This window comes from Rhyacophila brunnea, unplaced genomic scaffold (assembly GCF_057557595.1).
Source record: "Rhyacophila brunnea isolate RB1 unplaced genomic scaffold, BYU_Rbru_1.0 scaffold_3, whole genome shotgun sequence".
Taxonomy (NCBI): Eukaryota; Metazoa; Arthropoda; class Insecta; order Trichoptera; family Rhyacophilidae; genus Rhyacophila; species Rhyacophila brunnea.
Genome location: NW_028232965.1, coordinates 35,405,474 through 35,431,041, shown reverse-complemented (window position 1 = coordinate 35,431,041; position 25,568 = coordinate 35,405,474). Strand labels below are relative to the sequence as shown.

The following is a 25,568-nucleotide window of genomic DNA, read 5'->3' as shown; positions in this document are numbered from 1 at the left end:
AAAGTGAAACCTACTTATTCACTTGGCAGTGCATCAATTTCTCCCTTCACTTTGCCTTCCATGCAGGTTACCCAAAATCAACAGTCTCTCCAGGTTATCTTGTGTGTATATGCATGAGATGTTTTAAAATTATGTATATTCAGTTTATTGAATGTTTCATTTTGGAATCTTGTGTCTTATTCGTTGAATAAAAGATATAGTTTATAATTTTTGTGTAAATTGAAACTCCTCGCATTTTTTTGCAACCTAGATTGCAAAAAAATGCGAGGACCATCTTCTTATTTCTGCTTCAAATCCGCCTTTTACACTAATGGTCGACAACTAGGGATACAAACTTGTATACTGTTTCTATATATCGGAGTCTACTTGCTGCGGGTTGAAGGATAGACCGATCAATAATACACAATTTCATCTTATATTATACCTATTATGCCTAATTATAATAATTTTGAATAACATATTCGGCTGACAGTTTGCTTTCTTACGGCTAACAGAATTCAGAAAACGAATACCATATATTATTACTTTGGAATCCGTAGAAATCCTAGTGTTATCTCAGAATACCAAAAATACTGCTGAGGCCAGTTCTTACATATGGATGAGAATACTGGGTCATCAGTAACAAGTCTGAAAGTCTTCTTATATTAACTGAGCATTTTCAATGAGTGTAAGTAAATACATGGCCGCTGTGCCAAGAGTGATGTGATGATGTGAGTTTTTTTTATTATTTGCCATCAATTTTCCACTCCCTTTGAAAGGGGTAGAATTATCAGCTTACTACTATTATGCCTCTCCTTACATGTTTTTGTAGGTTTCCTGATAACATTAAATTATCTACATATTATAATTTGAGCTACTTACTGTTATCTGTTAAAATGCTAATTCATAATATAAACTAAGTCCCACTCAAAGACAAAAAAAAATATGCAACTTATTGATGAAAATAATAGTGCATTTACGATAAAATATTCTTCTGGAAGTCTAGAAACCATTTCAAAAGAATAAGGTCACATATTGTTAAAATTGTTAGTTTTTTAGACATGCATTACTTTTTTTATGATACTACATATTTTAAATACCTTGTAAATGATACGATCCTAAAAAATAAACCATTATGATTATAAAGATATTTTTACGAGAATATTATGATAATTCTGACAATTAAATTGATTCTATGTACGTCGGTCATATGCCTAGTAATAAAAACCTTGATACAGTGCGGATGTAACACCAAGAAAGCATTTAAAATGACCGATAAAATTAAATGAGCTAAGATCATCTTCTTTATGTTATTATGTGATTCTCTGTTTGTGTGGTGAGAAATTCCTTTAAAACCTGTATAACAGTTTATTACTTTTGAATGCATTATATACCGGTCAAACCTGTTTTCATTGATACCTTACGATTTAATAATATCCAAATAATGTGAATGAAATTTCGACGGCACATAAATCACATCACTTCATTTTTAAAAAATTAAAAAATTGACTCAATGTCTTCGCCCATTATTTATTTTGCAATAAAGCATTTTAGCTTTAATGTTCCGCCGAGAGGTGAAAAAACAAGGAAGCAAAAAATGAGAAAACATCGGATTGTGTATTTGGCGTTCGTTAACAATTCTGTATGTTTGTTATTATAAGTTTGTTTTAATACACTTGGCAATGGGCTGGTTAGTAGAGTTTGTTTACATCTTTATTGCAAAGTTCAAGGTCGATAAAATATGACCATCAAAATTAGCTTCCTTTCACCCCTTTGCAATATCTTTCTCTTGTGAATTTTTGCTTATAGTTAGGTGCCCAACCTAGCTATGCTACATTTTGAATAATTCAAAGGTTTATATTTTCGTTTTATTTTAATTATGTGTAAATTAAGCCAAATTATTTTGCTTTGAAAGCGTTACTGAAATTATCTTTATTTTTTAATTTTATGAGCGTGGCTATGAAGTTTTCAGGTGGACAAATAAATGATACGTATTATATAGTTTTAGCCAGGGAACACAGAATTAAAGGGAACGTAAATACCTAACGGATGTGGAGTAACAAGCCACCGATCTCGAGTTTGGAAGAATATGGGTTAAACTCAAACACGTATCAAGAATACGCCATTCTAAGCTTGTCCTTCGTTCTGACAACTGATCTCGGTTTATGCACTGACGCTCATTTGATATTGATTTATTTGAAGGTTGCAGCACACACTATTTGCACGTCTATAATGTGTATTTCATTTTCGTAGGATACTCACGCATTCAAAACACTGCTTCATAATGTAGTATATTGAGGTATAGTATATCTGAATTCTATTTATTAATATGTTCTGTGGTTTTAGAAGAGTTTACAAGAATTATTATTTACGGTGATAAATAACAGTAAAGGTATATATTTTTATTCAATACTGAATATTATATGTACATTAGGTTTAAGACTGTTAGATTATTTTTTTAGAAAAAAAAACACAATTTTGAAAAGCCTCAGAAACATGCATATACCTACTGTAGAAAAATACGCTTGTGAAATTGTAAGCAAATTCCGCATCTGGATAATTAACATGTTGTTTTTCAATGTGTTTTTGAATTTGGAGCATGGACCTACTAAATTGAATTAGTGGCTACAACATTTTTCATACATATCGGTTTTGTAAATAATTTTGGATGCAGTTAAAGAAAATCCACACCGGGTCATAGAGCCAACGAAGAAGAAGAAGAAATTATAGTAAGGTTGTAGTAAAAGTGAGGAAAAGTGCATTTTATTGACACAACCCATCCCATATTTGCAAATACGTATTAAATTTTTGACACCAAAATATTCTTATTACTGAATCACAATAAAAAAAAAAACATCACCACGCTCTGTCTACAGCGATGTCCACTAAAAATAGTCAGGTCGTGACGAAACTGTAATCGTTGATGGTAGCCGGTTATTGGTCATACTTAGAATGCAATATGGTAAATTGAAAATTATGATTTTTGCACATAATTTGAATGAAATATACAACCGAGAATCTTTATTTATTGCGAACAGGTTACTGCATTGCTTTCGAAGATAATCAATAAATGGCACTACCATCATGCTTTTCAATTCAGTGCCTAGAGATGATTACGAAGTTTTATCTGCAATATTATATTTCTACATATAAATCTTTTATAATAAAATATAATCGTACATGTAATTTATTTAACTTTATTAATAAAATCATAATATAGTACGTCAATAATCATACCCGAAACACGATCTGAACCGGTTCAGCATGGTTATAGTTTTTAATAAAAAAAATACTTTATTATAATAAGTTATGTAGAATTTATTCTGAATAAGTGCAAATAAAACAAGTACAATATTCTGAACATAAGATATGATCTAAAACAACTTTTATTATTTACGTAATGTAATTTAGAATAATATGTATTTAAACCTTTGAAATGGCTTCAGGTATTTTGGTTAATCAATTTCAGAACACGACTTATAATCAATGCAAATTAAATTCAACGTTTTTTGATTGAAGTTCAAATATTACATGTTTATATTATAATGTACATTTTGAGGTTAGAGGAATTTGTATGAAGCACGTGTATCGATAACGTAGTTTATCACGTAGCACTGTAAATCTACTTAATCAAACTTTTAATTAATGGCCACTGCAAAAGGCATACGTAATTGAAGATTTATTGTTGCGATAAAGCTGTAATTTCAACTCACTTGACGTGATTTATAGAATCATGCAAATGTTGTTTTGAAAAAAGTTTTAATGATCCTCTAGGTCTTTTATTAGTAATTAGCTTTAACGAGGATAGAGTTATGTATCTAACTTAAAGGAAGTTATAAGCAAGCGCCCATATATCTAGATATGTAATTAAAAATATAATTGAAACACCTCGTGGTTTATTAACACTAAAATAAGGGGTGTAGTTTAATATGTTCAGTGTTATTTAGATAAAACGGTGTAAGTCGAAAGTATCACTGGAGATCCCGTGAGATACAATAATTATTACTTACATAACTACATAACAAAATTGGTCACAGGTAAGCGCGCATACAAATGAGAGGTGTGTCAAGTCTAGTTGGAGGCGGATGCTGAGAGTCTCCTGCATGGCCACAGTAATCACCAAATTCCAGACTAGAAATCGAATATCCTTGGTTTGCCCTCGTCGGAGTGTCCTAAAATGTATACAGAAAGAGACATAACAGCACGGAACATCTACTCAAGTCAGTTCAACCAGTTGTTGGTTGTTGTTGCTCGTAACAAATGTCTATTTTGTTGCATTTAGAAAATTTGAAGCGTCATATTGCCAACGTGCAGACCTCTTCACTTAGATTATTCGGCAGTTTTGTATTAGGTTTTGTTAGTTACGATTTTTTTTTTGCCTCTACGTACTCCACTCTCCCATAGGTATTCTTAAAAGTAAAGTCATGTAAATTCAGTCAAAGCACATTTGAGTGCATGGTGACCCAAGTCTTGGGTAACTGCTCCCGAGACATTCCCAGTCATAAAAAGATGCATCACTTCAAACGGAGGGTATCGTGATACGCCCGATTAAGACCGGTGTGGGGCGGGTGTGGTTTGGTGGGGCCATTAACTTCAATGTACTCGTCGGACTCCCCAATTTTTGGTCATATAGCCGGCAAGACTGAAAAAGTTGTATTTGGTCAAGTCAAAGGGAGTAAAGAACGAGGAAGAGCTTCAAATGGATGGACTAAGTAAGGATTGCCATGGGGTTTTACTGTATACATTTGAATACATCCGGATCACAATCCTGTCATCGTGTAATTACTCGGAAAGTATAAAATAACGTCATTTAATCCTCGATTTGAAATTAGTTATACACAATATTTCACTTATGCAATATTTCACATCGATTTATAGTAGTTTAAATATCAATTATGGATAACTAACGGATTTTTGTCCAAATTTATTTAAATTTGTTTTTTATGCTTAATTTTGCCAAAATTTGACTTGATTCAGCCTAATATTATATAACAATAATCAATTTATATTCCTATGGTGTGGATGATCACAGCTTATTTCGCTATTATAAAAAAAAAACTATTCGAAAAAGTTGGGAATACGTGGTCCAGGTGGTTGGGGGCAACATAACATTAATAAATTTTATTTATAAATTGTACAAAAAGTACTAGGTACAATTTTTATGTTATCGTTTTCCCCTATTGGTCGTTAAAAATATTTAATGTTAATGACTCTCTTAATTCTTTATCCCATCCTCGTAATTAGAAACTTAAAAGCCCAGCATGTAGCCTTCGAATATTAATTCTAATATTGTACGTATAAAATATAAATTATTGAAGCAACTCCCCTTGGTCTATTTTATAATTCTAAAGTACAAAGTAAATCACGTTAATTATTTTCATAAGCGTTGCTTGTATATTAAAAGGAACCTTAATTTGGTTTTGAGGGCGTGCTAAGGTCGCTTAGCAATTAAAGTTTACGTAAGTATATAAACAATCGGGTTTATAAATTTTACCCTATGTTTTACACCCATACGGTTTGGAAAGGCGTTAGAAACGATATCGGACAGCATTATAAACTATTTTAATATGTTTTATTTTGATTTAAAAGACTATAAAGACCATTACTAAACCACGAAGTAAATACTGAATAAATGTATAATAATTGTTTTTTTTTTTTTAAATAAAATCTATTGCTTGGTATTCACCACACATAAAATATATTAATAATATGTGGTTCACCCACATAACCAGATAATCAAGAAGAAAAAACTAGAAAGATATTGTGCTATATGAAAAATATTAACGAATAATGGCAGGAGAAGAACATCCTGGATCAAAAATTGGAATTTTTCGAATCTGCTTTTTTCAATAATCTAACATTCTTAAACCTTATTTATATTCAAATAAATAATAATTTCAATAATTATAACTATAAGAACAATAATAAAATTTGGCTAGCACCGGACGTCTTTTACGATTAAGTTAGTATTGTCGTTTATCTTAATTGATCACAAAGTAGATTTTCTCCTGCGCATCTATTATATACACAAGACTGCTTTCAGTCACTATCTAGGGTAAGAAAGTATCCAAGTATTATGTAGCTCTTATTGTAACAATTACAATAAGTTAGTTGTAATTGTTACAATAAGTGATATGTTTTAACAGCACTTCTCATGTCTGTGATAATGTGATAAAGTGAGATAGGCAGTTTTGACAGTTCAGACGGCTAACTTATTGTAATTGCTACAATAAGTGTTAATATTTAGATACTTTCCTACCCTAGTTAGCTGTCGTAAAGGCCGAAAGCAGTCTTGTGTATAGAATAGATGCGCTGAATGGTGACATTTTACGTAGGTACGTCAGCTAAAAACGTTGTTAGTTAAAATAAATAATTCGCATGAATCATATACGGATAGATAGCTTAGAGGTGAAAGCACTCGTCCGTAAAGTGAATGACGTGCATTCGTGTTTCTAACAAACTTTTTTCTATATTTTTTTCTAATGTGTATGTTTCTGAAGTTGTTCAAAATTATATTTTTTCAATATAGATATTTAAAAAAAAACACTTGCCTACTTACTCATTATATTGTTTTCTAGTAAAGAATATCGTTTCTAGTTTGATATTTGAATAGTAGTAGATTATAATAATGCGGCATACTTTTTATTAGTATAGGTTATTAAACCACGTCAAATTGTATGGTCGTGGGAAACATCTCATACCGACTGCAGCTAAAGTGCATTTTAGACGTAAGGCAGAGTGCGCACAGCACCATAGCAAAGTTGGATGCATTTTCTGGAGAGGAATAAAGCGACTCTCCATACAACCCAGCGTGAGACCGATGTTCCATCATGATGCTACGACGCGTTTGAGAGTAATTTTAATATTGTACGTTTTCATATATTTTATAAGTGAGTTATATTGAACGATTTCACCGTATAATAATGTCGCTGGCAGAGTGTTTCATTCAAATTTTAATTTATTGACTTCTGACTCGTGAATGTACTTTAAAGGTTTCACAATAAGCTGTTTATACTCAGCAATAATTGATCGTTTGATACTACAGCATTTTTTTTGTCGGCAGAACCGCAAAGTTAAACAGCTTTTCGTAAGTAGTTAATTACTTGAATTAAACGTAAGACTTTTACGTAAGTGAGCATCTACGAAGAATAAAGCGTTAAATTAGATAACTTATTTTATTAAATGAAAATATCTGATTGGATAGTTCAGTGGTATTTAAACAATGAGCCGGTACACCGCCATCTTTAGATCAATAAAGAATGAGCATAACTTTTTGCACAAGCAACGAGTGGTCCACTTTTCAGCTGTCAAAATCAGATTCCGGATTGCTTGATATATTGATTCGCCCTTTCTCGTTTCAAATTGAATTATAAAAAAATTTCAAATCAAATACATTTACTATCAGTGTTATTAATAAATAATATACATTCCTGTTATCTATCAACTGTCAAAGTCAGACTAGTCCTTCACACAAAAACCGGTGGTAATATCGATTTCAATTATGCATTACATTTGTAGAAGGTGTGTTAATACTAGTGTATTATTTATCATGTACCTATCTAATCTATTAAAATCAAACCACTGTGTGAACACGTCAGACGCGTCAGTATGAGCACTCTATAGAATAATGACAGGCAATGATGACAGTTCATACATAGACAACAACGGGAGGGGCGGGAAAAGTAGGACCAGTCGTTGTGAATGCACGGCTTTCTACTTGAGTCGGCAATGGCCGGTAGCAACTTCCAGAAGCGGCGTAAAAAATATTTAAAACAGTCAAAAAATCGCGATTTTTATGCTGGAACGGATTTTCTTTTGGGATTGAGAGGCATAAATAAGCTCTCGAATTTAACGATTTCATTTTTCAATATTATCAAAACCGTTTTTTTTTATTTTGTCACCCCATTTAAAAAAATGAGCGGGAAAAATCTGTGTGGAAATTATTCGAGGAATTTGATAGATGATAAAAAAATTTCGACGGCCAATTCAAGCAGGTTCGTAATTTCAACGATTGATTTATGGAGCGTAGTTTTATTCTGATGGAAGAAAATCTTTTGTGCGCAAACCTTGAGTATTCTTAAATCTCCAGTGGCGTAGTCCAGCTATTTTAGTTTCGATCGTCCAGATCTTGCCCTGAGGGTTGCGTACATAACCCACCTTGATGGTGTCTCTTCAGTGCAGTCTTTTTCGTATGAAATGTGATATTTTCGCACAATAAAGCGTTTACAGCTCCTCACTATACCTTGCTTGACATCCAAATGCTACCCTTATAAACAGCCCCAAAGATTTTTTATCAAAACCTACTCATCTCTCAATTATATGTATATTGTAATTATAGTGCCAAGCATTCTGATCCATACGTACTATTAGGCGCAGAAGAGTTTTATATAGGGTTGTTTTCGTAATATGAAGGTATAGGTATATAATAATATGTAAATTAATTTAGAGTTTGAATAGTTATTCCAAAAGTTATTAGTTTGCAGTCAGATGAAGAGCTTTATAATGTTAAGTCAATGAATGTAAAGAAAATTGAATACGAGAAGTTGTTTATTTTGTGTTTTACAACTTAGTCAAGAAACGGCAGGCGAGTTGCTGCATTCAAGTAAACATAAATAATAAAATCGCATCGAAGAGTTGTTGCCGATAAATAACATGAAAATAAACTCTCGGTCAGCTTTTGGAGTAATTAGAATAAATGACTTGAGTTATTGATGATCAATCCGCGTTTCCACGTAATTGAAATGTTATCAAGATTGGACGAAAAAAGTTACTTAGATTGACACCCAAGCAAGTTGACAGTGTCGTTAATTGTCAACTATTAATATTAGTCGCATGCATTTTTATATTCAATTATTTAAACGGTGTAAACGAGTATTTTAAATTAAACCGTGAAACTTATTAGAGACAGAAAACAGGTGTTTAATATTGTAAGTTCTAACACACACGTAGCAATGTATAGATGAGACAGTTCACAGTGACTGGTAGGTACGTTATGCCAGCTGTGTATTGATTATCTAATAAGAAATCGAACAAAATATCCTTACGTATCGATTTAAGTTGAACCGATAATCGTTATCAAGATGGTGTCATGTGAGATAAATGAGTTTGACGTGACGATGCGATTTATTTCCTTGGTTACTCTAGGCAACATGTTGACTCGATGATGATTCGCGACTAAATCAACAAAAATAGAAAGGACCTCGACTTCATTCAATTTATTTTGCAAGTTGATCGACTTCGTTGATCCTCGAATTTATTAATTGACTTTCAAATGTCAATCGACATATAGTTGAACGACAAAAATTGCCGCGTATGAATGCACAACTAGCATGTCCACCAGTACTTAGTGTTGCAAATTAGATATTCAATGCTAAATTCCAGGCGTGGAGTGTCTGGAAATGAGAAATGTATGCGCGGTAAATTTGGATGAGTGGTCGAAGCGGAAAAGCGTGGTCAGTCGGAGAATTTTTGTTTGATACGTGTTTTAAAAACAATCTGTTCATTTGATAACTGAACGAAAATCTGAAAAAAATATTTATCTTCTATTTACAGAAATACATTTTTCAAAACATCCGTGCTTTATTTGATTCATTAGAGTGAATTAGACGTTTTTTTATGCAAAAAAGTGTCTCGAAACCCTGCTATTTTTTGCGTTTCCACATGATTATATATTGTTGTCCTGTAATGAAGTACCTAATATCATATAACGCTTTTTGGGTTGGCCGAATAATTGTTGTATATGAGATGCAAAGTTAGAACAAATTAGAAAATAGTTAAGAAAAATATACCAACTTATTGTGAAAATGTAAAGTACATTGATTTAAATGATACAACCTAAGCACTGAAACATAGTGAAAAATTACAGAATTTATTGTTCAAAGTTCCTAAGTATCGAGAGGAATATTCATAGCATGATTTTTAAAAGCGATGAATTCAAAGACTTTACTGGAAATGAAGATTCAGGTTAATTTATTTACTGCACTTTGCTGTTCTAACGGCAGTCAGGTTTCAAAGAATGCTGCTTCTACAAGGAAGCATAATCCGCAAAGCTTTTCTGGATATTGCAAAACTACGTCTAATAAATAATTACTGTATAAATGGGTTTTAGAATAATTAGTATCCATACTAAATAGTTACTCAAACATGTACTTGTGAGAATATACTTAGTTAGAAGCTCATTATTTACCAACTAATTTAAGCACAATCTTATTTCTTTAAAATGCATGCCATTTTTCATAATATCTATACAATGGTTACAAAACATTAATTTTTTTTTGTATTTTATTCAAAACAATTAATAATTAATAATATAGCACTCTATAATATTGTAGATACATAGCATGGAGACACCAAAAAAGTATACATATTTCAAATATCCTTGATGTTTTTAACGGTGTTAACCGTCAATACATTATCAGTAAAAACAATGTGTAGTACTTACATAAAATTTTAAATGATCAAGATCGTTTTTGTCTGCTTCAGTGGGACATTATCAACTGACAGTTCAATCAGTTGATAATGTCCCATCATTATTAAATTATGTGGAATAAGTACTAGGTACATATTATCTTTTATTATGATAAATAAAACTCAATGCAATAATCATAGATTTGGATAAGATTACCTATCTTATGATTATTCTAACATATGCAATTTATGCATTATTAGCTATTAATTTCGGTGAATTGATTACTTATTACGATAGACTGACATGGTGAAATACTAGATGAAATAAGGATATTATCAAATAATTGTTATTGAATATTTTCATAGAATTTTAAAGGACGCTTACTTGTTATTAAGAATTGCTACTTAACCTACATAATAAAATTAGATGCACACCATCATAATTAGTAAAAGTTTCTGTATAATTAAGTATGTCTATCTTTAAGTACGATGTGGTTTAATATCTAGTATCAAAACTGACAGTTATTTACCGTACTCTCTCATTGTCATTCGTCGATTTCTCGAAGACTTTCATAAGTAGATTCTTATACTGTGCAATCAGCCTACGCGCGACTGTAAGGGGAACAACGCCTATGTTTAAAGCACGGCGATTCACAACTTCTCTTTATCTCACTTCCGCGAGGATCCTCATGATCAATTTCAAAACGACTTTTACGTAAGAACGGTAAAAGCTTTCTCTTCAAAATATAAATGAAATCATATTAAGATATTACAACTGGAATGTACCAACACCCTTTTGCATTTTATGACTCAATTTATACGGTGCGATCGATCAAAATCCATTCCGCGATCGACCAGTCAATCGTGATCGCTGCGTTAGATATTATGCCAGTTAAATATCATCTACAAGATTCTACTGGATGAAAATATTCACAATTTTTCAATTAATATTAATTTAGTTTACCTCTACTAACAAACTGTAGGGTTATGGGACGTCAGTGTGTGTATTATATAATAAAAGCTTGAATTTCTTTCATTTAAAGTATGAGTGCACAGTAAAATGATGATTACTGGGTGGGTTAAATACGTGCAACCTAACTAACTTAGGAAATACTAAAAATTGAATTTTAATATTATAATCAATCAACACTTTAATTAGAGTGTGTAATAGTTAATTACATACAACGGGTATGGATTTTTCATTAAAAGCTGTCTACATGTAATAATAAAATGTTCAAAATATTTTATAATTTTGAGTTTTATTAGTCATCATTGTAATTTTATTAAATAGCTGGCTGTTGCCGGCAAAGAGATATTAAATCAAGAATCAACGTGTAATTATTAGCAATCTGAGGCGTGATGAAAAAGTAACTCGATTTTTATTAATAACTAACCTGTTGTTGTGTGTACACTACTCCAGTGTTAAATTTATTATTTATTGTACGGGCATACGTGTAGCATAGATTAACGAGCTTTGTACTCGCGGCTGTAAAAAACGTAAATAAAAGCGATCATATAATTAAGTGTATATTTCAAAGAATAGTTATTAACTAGATAAAATATCTGATCTATTCTCTGCAAATTTCTTGGTATAGATAGAGATATTCTCTTTGAATCGATTGGAAGAAAACATTGGTAAACATGTTACATAACGTGTATTGTAAATATTAGACGCTTATTACTAATAATGGGATACAAAAAATGATATAGTTATATTATAATATGGAGAGTACCTAACGAATAAAATCAAATGAACTGTAGTCTTACTAATCTTTATTTAACACTGGGATAAAGCGATAACATTCCTTTTAAAGAAGAATATTTATGTACTATATATTAATATATTACAAGTTACAACTATAAGCATGCGGTGACTTTTACTTGTTGAAAAACATACATTTATAATACTTACTATTTGGTAGTGCATGATCCCATAGACTTTTCATATACATAATATGCGGAACGCATTCTGACAATTGGAATAGGTTTTAGGGGTCACAAAGATATATAAAGTCAATGTTGCCAGGTGATATTAGTGGTCAATTTTTTTTTAATTGAGGTTTTAATTTTTTTTCTTATAACCCACCAAAAATTGTTCTGAGTTCTTCAATAAAACCATGACTAAATCAGGGATTGATTGAAAATGCATTAATTGCACCATGCCATCGGCGTAGTCGTAGAACAGTTCGTCCGGTTTGAAAAAATAAAAATAGCGGGTAGTGCAATGTGTTCTGATGAAAATGACGAGTAGACACGATCAAGTACACATTTATTAAAATAAAGAAACAACAAGTCAAGTGCTCAAACTGCTTTAGGTATCATGATCACAGTTTTTACAAACACTACTTACACATTTTCACAATGATATACATGTCAAAGCCGATTTCTTATAATATGTAAGCCTTGGATATTGTCCCTTAGATGTGGTGGATTAATTGCAAAGATTTTTTTGTGAGCTCTCAAAATAAATTACAGCTTGTTAAATGTATTTGCAAAAATGCTCCCACATTTGTAAAAATCAACGAAAAAAGTGAGCTGTACATTGTGGTGGATTTAACGACCCCACACAATGGTTTAAATTGCAGGGATCAATTTTCACTGACGCCATTGATTTAAAATCAAAATAATTTAGAAGCAGACTCTAGAATGTTCTGTCATATATTTCATGCTCTAAAAATACAAAATTTGGAGATTATCACAGTCCCGATACAGATGTTTTAATTTTAGGCATTATTTTCTGGAATAAACTTCCAACGATTGATTGCCCTAGATTATGGTTTGAGGGATCTCAGAAGAAATCCCATGTTTTAGGATGCCATTTGGCAGCTGAATCTCTTGGCGAAAATATTTGTAATATTTTGCCAGCATTACATTCTTTAACCGGCTGCGACACCACTAGTCGCATAGGTACAAAGAAACAAGCTTTAACCATCTCGTCAATGAGTTTTGTTCAGGATGCACTTTCAGCTTTAGGAAATGGTTTGTTATAGACCACAGCAGTTTCAAGACCTGGAAAAAGTTTGCACTTACTTATTATGTAAACAAAAAACAACAGCGGATGAGTTCGGCATAAATTTATTCCCCAACATATTGAATTTAGTTTAAATTTGTCAAGAGTGATATGCACATATGATCCATTGTATTTATACTGTTTAAAGGCTTCAGCATAAGTTTATTTATGGAAAAGCTCATCTGATCCACTATTTGAGCCTATTGATTTCCTACAACTTGACTATGAGTACGGGAAAATAATTCGTATCCAAGACAAATGACGAATGAACCTCTACCAAATTATTTAGTTTATACTATGCAAATGTAATTCTAACTGCCGTACATTATCACGTAGTTATAAGAAATCGGCTTTGACATGTATATCATTGTGCAAATGTGTAAGTAGTGTTTGTAAAAACTGTGATCATGATACTTAAAGGAGTTTGAACACTTGACTTGTTGTTTCTTTTTTTTTTTATAAATGTGTACTTAGTGTGGTTAGTGGTTATCGTTATTTAATTTATTCACCTACCTATATATTATGCAACCTACACCGTTTCTGGATTAACCATAATACCAAAACTAATGTCATATGCATAGATACAATGAAAAAACCAATCTGGGTGATTCTATACAAAAATGCCAAGGAGGATCCTAAGAATCGATAATTTTGAACACATTGCACTACCCGCTATTTTTATTTTTTCAAACGGGACGAACCGTTCTACGACCATGCCGATGGCATGGTACAAATATTGCATTTTCAATCAATCCCTGATTCGGTCATGATTTTATCGAATAACTCAGAACAATTTTTGGTGGGTTATAAGAAAAAAAAATTAAAACCTCAATAAAAAAAAAATTTACCACTTATCGCCTGGCAAAATCGACTTTATATATCTTTGTGACCCCTTGAACCCATTCCAATTGTCAGAATGCGTTCCGCATATTATGTATACGAAAAGTCTATGGGATCCTGGACTATGGTACATATTATTATCTACACAGAGTTTTATAGGTAAGTAACTGAATTTTGGCGGATGGCCGGTGAAGTGGTATCGTGTGTCGTGTTACAGTGTGATAGTTCTGATATATTCTAAAACTATTTACGTAGTATAAATAATATTATAGAACATTTAGTAGAACCAAACATTAGTAAGATTTACCATACGATTGTACAATAAATACCTTCGTAATATTATTACATACAACTTTGTAGATTATTTCTGAGAATGCTCCGCATATTCAGAATCTATGGACCGTATGCCTGTGGTAACAAAATGTCTTCCATTTCTGTGGAAATAAATAGGCGGACGTATATTACATCTCATATTCTTAAATAAATAAATAATTAAAAATATTCTAAAAAAAAGTATCGAAATCTGAATTCTTTCCCATAGGTACTAATAATAACCGCGGCTGCATATACATGGCGGGTGGAGATGGAGCAACTCAAATTGTCATTGCCCTTAGTAATCTTTTTCTTGCTTCGCCTTCAATGAAGACTACGAAGACTGGCTAATACCGTCTGTCTCTCTCCAGATTCTCTGGTTCACGATGAGCAATATGTTTGAAAAATTGCAGAATCCATATTCGACGTATTGTCGACAGCCGTTCTTTTATTTTGAGTCTCTGAATGATTAATTGATTTGTTCTGTGCTCTGTCTAAGGAATTCGAAGCACTCGTTGCCAACACCTTATACATTAAAAAAGATAACACCAGGTTTTAATCATTACAAAATATTTTATATAAAATATTGTTGCAAGTATTTTGTTTTTTTGGTTTTTACCATCTATTTTTTTTATCTTTCTTTTTTCCGCATTATGGCTAGTTGCCAAGGTCATAATTAACAGATTAGCAGGACGAAGTCATGTATAGGTATGTACGCCAAAAGAAAATGAACGAAGAATTCAACACAATGACAGGCCAAAAACCATATATAATTATAACCGACCGTGAAAGTTTTATATAATAAAAATATAGTACATTCATTATTTGAAAACACACATGAAAAATCTATCACCACCAGAAAAACATTCAGCGGGTTCAAAACCACGCCCCCTCATCTGTTCTGACCGCTAAGCTATGTGTGTCCTATCTAATTGTGACAAAATTAACTAATCTTACAATTCTCACTGAAGCGGTTTCAAAATTGCGTTATTGTTTTGTCAATCGGCGTTTGCATTTTAAATCAAAGTATTAATAATAATTTACCTTTATTACTAACCGGTGTCAAAATCTCTCCAAATTTTAGTTAGGTACTTGTAAAGGTGTTTATGCAAACGACTGATAGTAAATTTCTTATATGAAATTAGGTACTCGCATTTTCTTATACCTTCTTTTTTTAAAGATTTTTTCTAATGATTATATATTTCTCGCATGTGTTTTTATATAAGGTATGTTCAATAAACAATGCTACATTCTTTAATCTTGTGAATTATTCATTGAATAAAAAAAAAGTTTATTAATTATTCTTAATTAATTCATGATTATTTACAAAATGTGTTCAGCACTTGGTATTCACCACCAATTTGTATACTTACTTACTTAATTAAATATTTATTTTATCTTCTATCCTTTCTTTTTAAAACCAAATAAATTTAATGAGCTTCTACAGTCTGATATTGCTGTTTACTATGTATTCTACAGGAAGTATGTATACAATTACAAAAACATACCAAGCAATCACTCCCAAGCTTGTGTTACCCGTTTGTTTACAGTCGACATACATCCTACCAAAGTGTCAACATATTGCAGGTTATTTGTGTCACAGAGCTTTTTGAACTTGAAAACGCGGCTTTGTTGTAACATTGCGTGTAACCTAATGATAATCGTTAGGTTGTGACGGACAGGAAGTGTTGGGTTACTTTTTGTACGCATTTCGAAGTTGCGGTAAGGGCGCTTGCATCGTCACCGCGGCCATTAGGATGCAGTGCTTTTGGTTCTTTTTTGACTGGAGTAACAACATTCATTCATGCTTCGTTTTGAGAAGTTGCATAGGAACGGATCGAATGGAGATTTTAGACTGACACTGAATTTGTTGTGATATTTTAATTTTTAGTAAGTAGGTACTGAATAGTGTAATAACCACACAGTTGTTGTTACAACTGTTATTCAGTATTCAAGTATTCAAAATACTTTTAACTAATAAACCACAACTTGAGCTAGAGATATAAAAATAATTATTTCAAAAATCAAATATAACTGAACAGAGTTCTAAATGTAAGAAATAAACAATAATACTTGTGATCATTGAATTGAATTTAAAAACAATGTCATTATATTACATTACTCAAGGTGGTAAAAATTATCATACTAGTAATTGCGGTGTTTACGTTATTAAGTTATTATTTAAATCCCATTGTTAGATCGTCATTCATTACTTTACTAAATATTTGTATTGATTATAAAGATTTATTTTTTAACGTAAGTAATAAAAATAAACTTATTTAACGAGTGTTATAAGTATACGAATTATTATGAATTAATAAGTAACATACTTTAATGCTTTATCTTTTACAGACATAGGTACATATATATCAATACAATTTAAAAATAGCTAATGGTATAAATATTTTTATGTATAAATAATAAATAAATTCGATTTATTTTTGAGTTTCATTTAAAGAATTTCATATTTTGAGTTGATTTTAAGTAATGGAACCCATCTACAATTTTTGTATGGGCACCTTATCCTTTTTTACACGGTTTTGTTTTGCACGGTAGTCTTTGGTATGTATCCCACTTGCAAAAAGAGGATCGGGTGTTCATAGGTATTCCTTGTATCAGTATTGTGCAACCTTTTTGGTTTTATTAAGTCCGCTCTGTATAATATTTTTCATGGCACCAATTTTTTATTTTATTTTTAATTGGTTATTATCGAGCCAGACAGTTTGTCAAATCTTGGAACTAACTTTACCTTTACTCTCCATTCCATGTTGAGTTTTGAGCAATATGTTTTATACGGATAACACAAAAATAATGGAAAGTGGATTATTTTGTGCGTGAGGCCGTAACAAGCTTTAAATCTTGAGTGTGGAGAAATATGGTATAAACTTATAGCATATGCTATATTCAATAATTTAGTCTGTATCACAATACGTAGGTATTTAAGTTTGTCACATAAACGAAACGTGCATTCGGCGTGTTTTATATATTGCTTTGTATGGTCTGATCGTCATAACGTAATAAACCGAATCCGGTAATACAGTAATACGAGAATTCAACGTAATGACTGCGATAAGGGAAGAGCAGTTTGTTGCATCGACTGATGAAAACAGCCAGTATCATTGTGTCAGAACGTTCAATTAAGATTGTCTTGATTTAAAAAAATCGAGGCATATACTTTGAAACCTCTGACTAACATAATTATTTTTTTGTATAAAAGATACAACGGTACCTACTCTAATGGCATTGTCATACAGTGGTATCCAAGGGGCGCTAAACGACACTAGGATATGCTAAATCCGCTGGATAGATAAACTCATAATGTTCGGTGGATATTCGTGGCAGTGAAGAACTAGGGACCGAAAACAGTAGAAAGAGTTAGGGGAGGGAATGGGACGACTGGCCTCCGGACAATTGGACGCCGCACTGTCGTAGACACGTGTAGACGAGGTATTTTAATCAGTTTCTCTCTACTACTTAGTAGTTTGAATTCATTTTACTCTTAACATAATGTATTCTTTATCGCGGATTGATAATTACCATGCCTAAGGCTTTATATTAAATAAAAAACTCTTTTTTCGATGGAACGAACTTAAACATATGCACGATGAAATCATTGTTTACATCTGCATATTCACATTCTTACCAACTATTAAATCATAATATAATCATTTAAGTATAAATAATAATATTGAATATTTTTTTAAAAGTACCTATAAGTACCTAACGTCTATTTATTTTCCAATTCGGTGGTGTCCAGTTGTCCGGTGCCAAATCGTCCTAGACCCGTTAGCGGAGTTCATGCAGGAGGCGTTCATATAGTAGTGGATCGACCCCAGCTAATGATGATAAAATAATATACATTTTAAAATGAAAATACTAAAACTTTGATTATGAATTTATATTAAGTATGTAATTAGTTAATAATAATAATCAATGTTTCATACGATTCGTTTGCTCATAAACAAAACATGCGTAGAATATTCTCCGAGCCGCTATCTATTGATTTACTTTAAATTATTGTCGAGTCCACATACAAAACTGATAATCGCTTTAATAAACTTCAGAATGTTTTCATTTAAAGCAGGACAAAAGACAGTGAACTAATAGATGCGAGATATAACACATACGCGTTGGTTTATTTGCATCCATTTTTGCATAAAGAATAAAATAATAATTTTCAAAGCAAATCTATTTCTATAGGAGTCGAATCATGAGAGCTGATTTATAATTTATATTAATTTGTTCACAACATAAACAACACATTTTAATAAACTTGATCAGAATTGACTAATAAAAATAAATAATAATGTTAAAAATTAAACTAAAAGCAGTTTATAATAAAAGTAAATGTATTTTATAATAAATTTTTTAGGTAGGAATTTGTTAGTATCTATGCTTTTTAATTTTACCTCTTAGGCGTAAAACCCACTTAACGCAGCAAGTGGGGCTCTCGCGCAAAATTTCACAAGTGGCGCGTAAATCATCGAAAATACAACGTAATCAAATACGCCAGCGCATACTGGATTTGACGACGCATTATGCGCGCCCGCCCCATGAGTCATCGTTTTTTGGCTTCTCGGCGATACGAATGAATGAAAATACAATGCAGTCCATTCATTGAACGCGGCGAGCAAAATCACGCTCTGGCGTCGTCGGTCGACGGGCGAGAAGCCATTATTTAATAACAGAGAACTCATTGTTTAATTTTATTGCGTGTCCGATATTTCGCTGGTAGAATAATGTCATCGTGATTATTAATTACAAGCCCCGAAATAATATAATATTTTTATTGCTTTGTTATGAGAGACGCTGATAATAATAATTATTTTGTGCTTCTTGGGCCATTTATTACATAGGTGAAGGGTAATGCGCGGGTGGGAGGGGGCCTACTCAGTAGTGAGCGCGTCGAGCGCTTTTTTGGTGGGCTTTATGCCTTATATCCAGTTAGTTGATATTGTTGACGATTAAAACGAGTGACTTATTGCAATACTGCTCGAGGAAGCACATGACTTAAGACAGGGCCTCGGACTCAAAGGAGTATTGTAGTCCCCAAATATCTTCTTATACTTTACCCGAGTTATTTATGTTGATAGTTGTTTCGGGCCATGAACCCATCTTCGGAACGATCGATATTAACTTACTGAAGTTGGAGATTAGGCCTTATCTAATCTTTTCCAATCTCGGACGGTTGTGATAGAACGTGAGAAACAAACAAACATGAACTTGACGATGGGAATATATTTATTTAAAACTGTCAATGACAGCGTAGTACATTAATTAAGAATGCAAATTTATCCGAATGGATAGGAGCCGAGAAAGTCCTTATATGCGATCTCAGGTAACTGGCAAGTGAAAACAATAATATCTAATCATCGCCCCTTTCCACTTTATCATTTGTCTGAGGCTGTCGCTTTGCTCAGTTGCCGTGTGATCCTCTCAGAAATGGTTTACTAGCAGAACATTTTATCTCAGCAGATAGTCTCTTACATTTTTACAGCTAATCAAATACATATACATAAAATACAATTGAATCTTAATATTATTACGTTAGATCACCAGAAGTCGGTTCTAGCCTGATCACCGAAAGGGAGTCGTTTTAGTGAATGATACTATCTATTTTAGATTTATTCGAAATTCAAACTATTATTCTCCATTATCTTTGGTAAGTCCTTCTATATTCTTCATAGAGTGGTCGTCGACGGTCCATGGTAGTGCATTAATCACAGTTCGCTCGGAACAGTTTCTCGTTAGCCATTAGTCTGTTTGCACTTATCCTGGTGCACGAGATACAACTACTCTGAGATTCATAAATTACCATCCCGTCAGCGGCTTATAATATTAATTGATATTTGCATCTATATATTATTTTTGCGTTATGCCTCATTCAAAGAAATAGATAAGCAAAAACAATCGAAAGCTCCCGATACGAAATAATATATTATAATGTTCAGTGGAACAACAAGATTTATAACCTTAGTATAAATCATCGTTCTCAGTTTGTATTATTGCCATCGTTTTCTTTTCTAATGCCCACGGTGAAATAATACTCTTTAAAACTATATGTGCAGATTCGATTCCTGTATCTGGCAAAATCTTGTTTGTTTTATAAATATGTATTTAATCCAGAGCATAGTGAGTGACTACTCTTCTACTCCTCGAATTAAAGTCTGATTCAGAATGAAGATGTGAAATACTTTCGCTAGTTACTGAGTTTCTTTTTTAAAAATATTGTTATAACGAAACTAATAAATCATTTTGATATTCTTAAAATATGTATTTATCCAATAATAATAATGTTTAAAAAAATGCCCACCTATTTTCACTTTACTATTTACCCAATTTGTTTTCATGATTAGGGTTGCCAACGGTTTTTGAAAAAAATCAGGTACCATGTTATATAAAGCGACGTTAAATTTAGCTTCACAAATACATTTATTTATATTCGAGCGGCCCGGCCCTTCCTCCATATTTTTTGATTTTTACCTTTAAAAAATCTCTAATTTTTGTCAGATTTTGCCGAGAAAATATGGTGTGATATCCATTGTACGTTGTACGTACTTTTTGTGTGTTATTTTGGTACTCTGCGTCCCGCATATTGGTCAGAGACTTCTATTACAGGATGCTTTCGGCTATGTTGGGACGGCCGGCAACCCTATTCATAATTAAAATGATATTATGGCGTTGTCATAATACTTTAATTAATGAAAACTACCTAATTGAAAACTAGTTTAATTATCATAAAATTATACTTAATCCAGTTTGTATTTTATAAAGCGCTTAGGATAACATCTTTAAATATTATTATATTTTATAATTTATTCTAGGTACATTTTATTGATTATTAATTTTATCACCGTTGACAGTAGTTATTCTTAGTTAGAAATACATGTAGTAAATTTATAAATAAAATTAACCCATTAACACATGCAATGCTAATGGAAAATAAAAGTATGTTTTTGGTACATAAATATTTTGGTTTTCTATATAACTTCATAAAACATGATAAAAATAGCCATTTATTGAAATATAGTATTGCTATTTAATATAGTTCATAAAAAGTAATTATTATGAACCAACATCGGTCACATAACATCGGTGTAAATAACAACCAAGAATAAAATATGAATTTTACCATATAGAATAATCAAATACATAGTACCAATTTATGAAGACATAACAAATATTTACAATGATAAATATAATGTTAATGGCGAGATTTTTTGTATCTACTACTATTTTTATCATCATAATTATCATCAGCTGGGGTCGATCGATTGCTGGATGAAGGTTTACCCATGGCTCCCTCTAATCTACTCGGTCCCTAGATATTTGCAGGTACATCCACCGAGCTTTATGGGTTCGTCAGTCCAGCAAGTTTTAGGGCGTCCCTGTAGGCGTTTAGAGCCCCTCGAGTACCTATGTATGACAGCATTTTGTCCAGCGGTTATCCACTTGTCGAGCGACATTTTTATTTTTATGTTAAATAGTAAATAAATTTATTAGTGTGTAGTCTGACACATTGAAAATTACCACACGTAACACATACTGTCTTCTATACTTTCAAATAAGGCTCCTCGAAGAGGTTTTCATATTTAAATTGAACTGTATATCTGTATAGATTTATTTCACAAGATTATAGTATCAAATACTACCAGTACAAATTTTATAACGTACTAAATATTATATTATAATATCTGGTTTTTATAATTAATTTAACAAGTGTCATTGATAGATAATAATTTATCGTGGTTATAAATTCTTAATGAAATTTAATTACCTAATCAAGTTGTGCAAGAAACCACTGTAAGTTTTTATTAAAAGCTCACTAAGGATCTCTAGTGTTTTATAAATATTTGACGTGAGAAATTAATGTAATCACGCATGCTCTTCGGATTTACATTTACAAGAAAACACTGCGTCATATTAAAGTTACAATATTTTCGTTCGTGGTGACTTTATACACACAACTGAAGACACCGATTTTAAGGTACTCATTTTATATTATAACAGAATGTCACATTATCATGGTTAGGAGTAAAAAGTGACCCTAACCAATGCCCTCACATTATATTGGGGTTGCTAGCAGCGAACTGCCATGACGCCCATTCTAATAATGCGTTATTTTGTAGCTTAGTATTTGCAATAATTAATCATAAAAAAATGTTCATATACCTATATGCTTTCGAATTAGAATAATATTAATTGCGTGTAAATAGATAATATATTTTTTTTTGTTCGATGATGCTACAGCGTAAATTGATCCCTAGCCTCCACAACACTGGGTCCTCCGCCGCTATCCTCCAGTAATTACCAATACTTTTCTGGCGAGATTTTCATCTCCAGCGAAGTCTAGGTCTTCCAACAGGTCTTTTCCCACTTGAGAATCTATCTAGCGTTTTCTTCGGATTGCGGGAGTCATTTATCCATTGCAGGTGTCCTGCCGATATACATTGAAGCATTTTTGGATCCTTGTATAGATTATACTTATAATTCGTCATTTCGTCTGGTCGCTCTACGCATTGGTCGCCTCTGGCATTTTTATTCTCTAACCCTCTTTCATATATATCCATAAAGTTTTTACCTCAAACGCATAATATGGAAGTATCCATGTTGTATTAGAATATTAATTTGTTTCTATTTTTATCTATTTAAAATAAATATCAAGTATTCAATAAATAGTAATTGATGTTCTCTTTGCTCTTTTCAGACGGTGTGGTCGCGAACGGAAGAACATGGATGAATGGTTTTGCTAGTAAACCTGAAGACAAGCAATCAACGTTGTCTAGGTAAGAAAGCAGCTAATAAATAATATTTAATTCAGTTGGTGTATGTTATGCAGTAGGTAGAGTGAGTGAATTTAAATAAAAGAGTCGAATTTTAAAAAGATTTTGACATTCTCTCCATAATATCCTATTTAGTAATTGTGAGCCAAAGTAAGTTGGAGAATCACCTAATTAATTATAGATCGAGAAGTTTATTTGATATTTATTACAACTTGGTATTCATGTAATGATTTATTTATTATTCTATAATCATTACAAATTAAGTGGTCACACAGTGTCAATTTTCCTTTTTAGTGATTTTTTGAATTGAAAAGAATGGAAATTGAGATAATACTATAAATACATGTCCCAAAATGTTGCAAATTATCAAAAAAATTAAGGATCAATTGCAAACGCCGATATAAAGTTTACTAATATTTTTTTTCAATTGGTTCTAAAATCTTTAATGGATATAGATAACCCCACGGAGGGTTTTTTTTAACAGAGTTTTGTTTTACGAGATATGGATGTTATGTTTGTCACTTGCTCAACCCTATTAGGTCCATATGTATTTCTTCTAGGGTTTTTGCATGATGGTTTCATACGCCATGGCTAAATAAAATACCCGATGCGGGTAGACGAATTGTTTTCAATAAGGCATTTTCTTAGCCGGCACAAATTACCTTTAACTTATCATCAAGAAGAGTAGTTTCGTGCTTAAGTCCTTATACCCCTTCGCTTCGGACCTTTTAATTAATATTTAATTACCACATTTAAATAACATGCTAATTATATCTAATGGCCACCTGATGGGCAACGCACCAGTTGCGTTGGACGCAGCAATGGGATTAAAGAAACCTCGATAGTAAATGTATCCCAAAGGAAAGAAACTTATTGGATCCATCTGGGTTCAATCACACATTGAAAAACCACTTAATTTTTTTTTCCCAGAGCAGGGATTCAAACCCGGGAGATTATTAGCCTGACGCTCGATAATCGCGCGCGTTTTTAATATATACATATATATAATATATCATAATGATAAGTAAATATTAAAATAAATGCATAATGCATGTATTGACAAAAGAATAATTTAAAAATGATGACATTAAATTTATAGTTATAGCTACTATTTAATGGGATTATTAATCACAATAACACATGTTTGGCAGGTTCTTCTTTATCTTTTTTGCATAGTGATGATGTTAGTTCAAATTTAACTTGTCGACAACATGTTTGGCCCGCCCATAATTTATCAACTGACAGTTGCATATTTTAATCCAATAAGTTTGGATTATAAAGCTATATTTCGTTTCATATTATCTTATTATTATAGTGGGCATTGCATTTTTTTTTAATATTATTTATTTTACATTCACATTGTACGTTTAATTTATTGTTAACGTTATCATTATCAGTGGCCTAACAACCCATGGTGAGTCCTAGCCACAGAACAAATAATAAATAGAATACCGATAGGCAATATTCAATACGCCGCATGGTGAAGCAGGCTTTTGAATGTGTGAGTGTCCTACGAAAATGAAGCACGCATTATGCACGTGCAATAGTGTGTGTAATACACCAACATTAAATGAGCGTAAATGGATAAACCGAGCGCAGTTTTTAGTATTCGACGTAAAACGTATTCTTAACACGTGTGAAAGTTTAACCCGGATTCTTCCTTACTCGAGTCGGTTACCTGCTATCGCCTTACCCGTTGTGTATTTCAGTTCCCATTATTTCTGAGTTCCCTGGTCCTAGCCTTGTCTAAAAACTTTTTCCATCTCCCTCTATCCTGATCTAGTGTCTTCGACACCGGACACTGTTCAACCACCAAAGACTGTGTCTGCCGGTAAACCTCCGGTGGTTGGGCACTGTCCATTCTTGCTGCATTGCCCTTCCATCTGAGTCTACCAAGTTTACCGAATGCGGGATTAGGTTTATTATTCTTGGAAGAGGTTGCAGAGCTCCAGGTTGTGTTGACTTCTTCTTCTAGTATGTGTCTATATATCCTACGCAGCACCTTTCTCTCGAATATATCGAGCGCACGCTCGTCAGCTTTGGCGAGAGTCCAACACTCGGACCCGTAAATCAGTAGTGGTCGAATCAACGTCTTGTGCATCAGATTTTTTGTATGACCGTAGAAGATATGAGACTTCAGTTGATTTTGTAGACCAACCTAGATATACCACATAGCAACCGTTTGCTCTCTCCGTTTTTTTTCACAAATGAAATTCTTGCTGGTATACATTATGTAC

General features: G+C 32.3%; 1 protein-coding gene across 1 annotated transcript in view; it reads left to right on the top strand.

Annotated features, from left to right (window-relative positions):
- Positions 1-25,568, top strand: part of LOC147068272 (calpain-9-like) — a 369,841-nt gene that overhangs the window by 162,518 nt on the left and 181,755 nt on the right. Inside the window, exon 2 of the mRNA XM_085953230.1 lies at positions 23,256-23,334. Coding sequence (XP_085809356.1) covers positions 23,256-23,334 — 79 coding nt within the window. The remainder of the gene's footprint in view (positions 1-23,255; positions 23,335-25,568) is intronic.